Source organism: Hypanus sabinus, chromosome 10, assembly GCF_030144855.1.
Source record: "Hypanus sabinus isolate sHypSab1 chromosome 10, sHypSab1.hap1, whole genome shotgun sequence".
NCBI classification, from domain to species: Eukaryota; Metazoa; Chordata; class Chondrichthyes; order Myliobatiformes; family Dasyatidae; genus Hypanus; species Hypanus sabinus.
In genome coordinates this window covers 11,079,745-11,086,303 of record NC_082715.1, presented here as the reverse complement: position 1 = coordinate 11,086,303, position 6,559 = coordinate 11,079,745, and the positions used below count along the sequence as shown (strand labels likewise).

At 39.3% G+C, this 6,559-nt stretch overlaps 1 protein-coding gene across 1 annotated transcript in view; it reads right to left on the bottom strand.

Annotated features, from left to right (window-relative positions):
- Positions 1–2: 2 nt before the first annotated feature.
- Positions 3–6,559, bottom strand: part of esco2 (establishment of sister chromatid cohesion N-acetyltransferase 2) — a 43,609-nt gene continuing 37,052 nt past the window's right edge. The window contains exons 9-12 of the mRNA XM_059981406.1: positions 6,072–6,161; positions 2,692–2,835; positions 1,133–1,317; positions 3–148 (exon numbers count right to left, since the gene is read on the bottom strand). Coding sequence (XP_059837389.1) covers positions 16–148; positions 1,133–1,317; positions 2,692–2,835; positions 6,072–6,161 — 552 coding nt within the window. The 3' untranslated portion in view covers positions 3–15. The remainder of the gene's footprint in view (positions 149–1,132; positions 1,318–2,691; positions 2,836–6,071; positions 6,162–6,559) is intronic.

The window sequence follows — 6,559 nt, the reverse complement described above, 5'->3', positions numbered from 1 at the left end:
AAAATAAACAATTATTCATGCTAATAAGTTATAAACAAGAAAGTTTGGAGTTTGACTATATTTGGTTGCAAAGAGCTTGCCAGATGGTGTTGGGTCAGAGAAGGCAATTTCATCCTTACTCAGGTATGTTCCGTATATGAAAGTGTTTCTGAAAAAGATTCAAGTAGGTTAAGTGCTAGTTAAAATTATAAATATTGCAAATGATTAGAAAGTGTTTTCTCTGGGGATGTTTCAGAGAGGGGGATGAGGAAGGACCAGTTTTCCTCACCAGAGATTAAAAATAAAAGGGACATTTGAGATGGTGGAACTACTTACCTGCTCTCTAATATTTGAGGGCAGTGTGGATCCAACCGCCTGTGTCATGCAGGAAGCATCCCTTACTGCGCAAAACAGTACTGGGGTACTGAACCAGGGTAATGGCTGAGAGGTGGGATGTGTGATTAACGTAAAGAAAAAATGATGTAACCATCATCTTTGCCTCAAGGTGGTGCTATTACAGTTTTTTAAATGCCTTCCTAGATTTCTTTACAAGGTGATTGCAAGTTAGCAATCTGAGGATTGACTAGATACAGGTAAGGATAACATACTTATATAACATAAGGATTCCAGTAGTGAATTCCAAGTGAATAGTGGATAACCAGCACACAAAGTTTAAGTGGAAAAAGTTGGAAAGTGCTTTCAACGAAGTTTTGTTAATAAACCATCTTTCAGAATTATGTTGCAACTCATACAAGGGAGAAAAAGCAAAAAGATTAATTAAAAAATGTGTACACACATTACACTTTAAAGTACTGTATCTACTCTTATGTTTCCCTGGTGAGAGGATTAACAGGTAGCTGATTGAGAATTACGGTTAAGTCTGTCAAATCCTTGGTACAAAGGAGGCTGTTCTCACAGTTTCATTCCACCAGATGTCAGAAATATCTTAATGGCTCAACAATAACTTGCAACTATATAGCTCTCATAGCATTCCAAGGTGCTGCACCATGACTATTTTTGGGTAAGGCTTGATACTAAATTTTTTATACCACTGACCTCTTTTCTAAAGGATTTTGGGGGACATTGAGAAAAAAAAACTATTGATAAATAAGTCGGTGCCTTATTGACATGTCAAAGTAACATTACTACTTACCGAACAGCATCTAACATTCTGCTGGCAATTTTCTTTCTTCTCATCATGCAAAATACCCAGATTCTGCTCACACCACAAACAGCTTTTTCGGGCTTTGTAGCGCATTGCCAGGCACGACGATATTCAAATACCACTTGGTTCTCAGTTATCTTCTGATCTGCAGGCTCAGAAAGCACCCTGAAGGCCTGTGAATGTACCACATACAGATTGGAGAGTGAAGACTCACAGATAACTCAATGAACTTAATCAAATAGCCTAAGTCTACAGAAGGACGGGAGATAAACAAGTTATTTGTGTAACCTTTATCTAATGTGATGGAAATTTTAGGTCAGGTTGCAACCAACTAATTAACGTACTCTAATCAATGAGTATGGGTGGATGGAAGGATGTTATCTCTAACCTTTGATTAGATTTAAACATTGACACCACTTGTAATGCCTCAGTACAGGGAAGGAAACAGATTATTTGGCACGTGAGTCCAGTTTCCACCTCAGCATTGCTTCACTCTTCCTTTAAACACCATGATTACATTCAGATAGTGGATTCTGGTTAATTGGGGCACATCAGGACCCAATTTGGCCACAGTTAGTCAAAGTTTCATGGAAATAGTTAAAAAGCTACTTAAAAAATATGAACTACAGTTTAACTGAGCAACCAATTATGTATTTAAATGAATTACAGAAGGAATTAGGACACTGTCAATACTACTACAGTACTATAAGTATAGTCGCTAATAGTTATCAATGGCGGAATTGATTGGAAATGAATAAAATCAGTGCTGACATGTTGGTTTCAGTAGCGAGTGTCACATTAATTGAATCTGACTAATTGATTAACTGTTATCTGTTGGAATTTTCTGTTACAATAAGTCTTGTATACAATAAAACTGCACCACCTTTAAAGGCTTTTCTTTCTCTGGTCTTGTTCTTTTGTCTCTTGCGATGCTTCTTCCTTTCTAGTCTTTGCTCTTGTGACACTTAATAAAATAATTGTAAGCAACATGTCTTATACCTCATTCTTAAGTTTCAAAATTACTTTTGAATCACAAAAGTGTCACGATCCAATATAGGTTAGAGATTCACATGGATGGTGTGGGCTTATTTGGCTGGAAGAACTTGTAACTCTGCTGTCATCATCATTGTGCTGTGACATAGGTGGTTGTTGTCTCACAACCATGATTGTGTTTGGCAAATTTTTCTACCAAAGTGGTTTGCCATTGCCTTCTGGGCAGTGTCTTTAAAAGACGGGTGACCCCAGCCATTATTAATACTCTTCAGAGATGGTCTGCCTTGCGTTAATATTCGCATAACCAGGATTTGTGATATGCACTAGCTGCTCATACAACCATCCATGTGGCCCTGATCAGGGGACTAAACAGGTGCCACACTTTGCCCAAGGGTGACCTGCAGGCTAGCAGAAGGAAGGAGCGCCTTACACTGCCTTTGGTATTTCCACCCTGCCACCTGACTTAACATACATTATAGAATAATTAAGTTAAAAATGTTAATGTGCTAAGGATGAAATCTTTTTGGGGAGCAGCTAAAGTACAGAAACTTCACCTGCTTTATATCTTCCGCAATAAGGCAGCCAACAATCTTCTTTTCATTAGAGATAAACATGTAGGTTTTGCTTTGACCTGGGGAGCTTATTGTGGCCTGTTGAAACCCCAATTCATGATCTACCAACTCTCTCACTTCTTCCACCTGTACAAAAACATATACATGCTGTTATGTGACAATACATATACATAATAGATTTATTTTCTATCATTAATGTTCATTCCTCCTGACATTAATCCTATCTGACTTGAAAGCATTTGCTCCTTCAGTAGAATTAAGAAATAGAAGTAGGTGGCACTGAAAAATAGCACACAGATAGAGCAAGCCATCAGCAAAGAGCTCATTGGCCTTTATGGCAAGATAATTTGAGCAGAAGAGAAAGAAAAAGAATATTAGCTTTATTTGTCACTTATACATTATATCAAAACATTCAATGAAATGCATCACTTGCATCAATGACTAACAGTCAGAGGATGTGGTGAGGACCACCCCGTAAGTGTCACCATTCTTCTGCACCAACATAGCATGCCACAATTCCTAATCCCAACTCATATATCTTTGGAACATATAAGGGAGGAAATGCACGGCAAGGAGAGAAAGTACAAACTCCTTACAGGGAGCAGTAGGAATTAAACCCTGATCACTGGCATTGCACACTAGCTGCTATACCATTGTGTTACCTGTTTATTGAGAAGATGACTGACTGAAATTCTACAGGGGGCCTGGGAAGACTACACCTAGAGTCCAAGTCTGGTCTTGAACCCAAGGGCTCACCAGATTAATTCCTGGATTAACAATTTTATCTTAAAGTGAAGGCTTAAGCAGATTTAAATAACAACACACACAAGATGCTGGTAGAACACAGCAGGCCAGGCAGCATCTATAGGGAGAAGCGCTGTTGACGTTTCGGGCCGAGACCCTTCGTCAAGACTAACCGAAAGGAAAGATAGTAAGAGATTTGAAAGTAGTGGGGGGAGGGGGAAACGCGAAATGATAGAAGACCGGAGGGGGTGGGATGAAGCTAAGAGCTGGAAAGGTGATTGGCGAAAGTGATACAGAGCTGGAGAAGGGAGAGGATCATGGGGCGGGAGGCCTCAGGAGAAAGAAGGGGGGGGGGAAGAACACCAGAGGGAGATGGAGAACAGGCAAACTTTCAAATCCCCCCACTACTTTCAAATCTCTTACTATCTTTCCTTTCGGTTAGTCCTGACGAAGGGTCTTGGCCCGAAACGTCGACAGCGCTTCTCCCTATGGATGCTGCCTGACCTGCTGTGTTCCACCAACATTTTGTGTGTGTTGTTGTTTGAACTTCCAGCATCTGCAGACTTCCTCGTGTTAAACAGATTTAACCTACATTCTTTAGAGCTAAGAATGAAGAGATTCTTGTTCAAGATCTCCCAGGTTCCTCTGACCACTAGTTACTGAGTATATTCATGATAGAAACCAATGTTTCTACAAGTTAAAGAATACAATGCAGGAAAATGTTGCTGAGATCATCAGCCATCATCTTATTGAATGGCAGAGGAGACTACACAGGTAAGAAATAGAGACAAGGACCTGCACAAAGAATTTAGGGAGTTAGGTTGAAAGTTAATGAGCACGACTTCTAGTGTTGCAAGATCCTGGGCCACTTGCTAGTTAGGCCGGAAGTAGGAATATAGTACAGTTCAATGTGTGGTTTAAGAGTTGCTGGAACAGGGTATGCTTCAGATACCTAGATAACCAGGATCTCTTCCAAGGCAGGTGGGATCTGTACAAGGACAGGTTGCAGGAAGGTTTGATAGGGCTACCCAGGAGGCAGGGTGGCAGTGAGGTGGGAACCAGAGTGATATTTCAGCCAGCAGCAACTGAGTTAGAGGTTATGCTGTGTGAAAGCATTGTCAGCAACAGGATAGTGAATGAAAGCATTCCAAATACTCAGTCACCTGCCAAACCAAAATCAGCTTTAAGGTCAGTCATTCTAATCTCTGAATTTAATGGCTCCTTTATAGTGTTGACAGCTGACAAGATCTCCCTCATAAAATCACAAATTTTTTTTTGCCCATTTAAAAAATGACACGTAAAGTTTTCTTTGACCAATAATCCTTGTGGTTTGGTGCACTGTGGATTGCTTTTGATACATTTTGTTAATTGAACTTCACCTTATCCTCCTTCCCATATTAAAGAGACTTTTGGCTTAAAACAGAACAACTTGTTCAGTTTGTCCTCCCCACAAATCTCCTCTTCAAACAACTGGCTAAAACAAATTACCTCTTTGCATTTTCACACCCACGGCACATGATCAATTACCATTATGGACTCCCAGCTTAATTAACTGTTTCCTTTACAGTTATTGTACCTGACACACCCCACTCCCCCATAGTCATTGTCATCATACCCTTGCATGATAAAGAAACAATCTTCCTTGGTCATGCCATCTTTCTAATCATTTCTCCATCTCCTCTTTCTTCTTCAAGATAGCCTAGCAACTAATATTTTTCAACAGTATACCATCTCTCTAGGAACTAGACACAAACCCTCAATCCAACGTTCATCACTAGGCAAAGACTGTGCTGATCAAGTTTACGTACTGAATCTCAGTACAGATTCAGAGCGTTAATGTTTCACCAGCTTAATGTCTCTGCACATTTGAAAACACAAAAATCACTCTCTCTCCAACCCCCCCAGAAATGTTCTGGTACTAAGCAACACTCCATCTCTTCAAGTAACTGAGAAGTGTCTTTCACATCGTGTGTACAGTGAAACATACAGCAAAACTCGTTTGCGTCAAACCTAAACAGTGAGGATTATGCTGAGTAGCCACAACTCATTAATGTTTTTTGAAACATGGGAGAAAACTGGAGCACCCAGAAGAAACCCAGTCACAGGGAAAAGCTATGAACTCCTTACAGACAGCAGTAAGAATCAAACCCTGACCTCATGAGTTGTTTTAAGGTGCTTTAAAGTAGGTACAGAGCAGATGTCAGGGCTAAGTGTTTTTTTTACACAGAGAGTGGTGAGTGCATGGATGGTGGTGCAGGGGATACGATAGGGTCTTTTAAGAGACCCTTGGATAGGTACATGGAGCTTAGAAAACTAGAGAGCTATGAGTAAACCTAAATAATTTCTGAAGTAAGTACATATTCGGCACAGCATTATGGGCCGAAGAGTCTGTATTGTGCTGTAGGTTTTCTATGTTCTATTCAATAATTTTAACTCAGTTTCAATGTATTAAAGTACTTAAAATAAATCCAGTTCATTTGAAATAAATTACAGATTAAAGGGAATAAATTATACAACTTAAATTTGTTCCAAGTATAACCAGGACACACAGCAAGTAATGGCAAATTTACTTAAAGTTCTGAAAAATAATTAATTGTTACTGTGCCTTTTATTTTTACCTTTTTGAGAGAATATTTAGGATCATCTGGGAGAATCATTATAATCTTTCCATCTAGATACTCTGCCACAACACGCTCTTTTTTCCATCCCTGTATTGTTAAAGATAAATATTTTTAACATTGCATTTTCTTCAAGTTTCAAAAACTCAAGATACAACAAAAAAATCAGCTGTGGTTAAGTGATGAAGTGGGTTCCTTATTTAAATTCATCTTATTCTGATGTGTTTCAACAAAACTTGATGCAAATTTGAGGTACAGTATGTGATCTTCAGATGAGGCACTTAAGAAACTTTTAGACCATAACACATAGGAGCAGAATTAGACCATTCCACCCAATGAGCCTGCTCTGCCATTCCATCACGGCTGGCTTATTAATCCTCTGAACCCCATTCTCCTGCCTTCACCCTGCCTTTCTAGTTTAGGCATTCCAGTCCTACACTTTACACATATAAGATTTATTCCCCTTTCCTTTCATGAAGACTATGCAT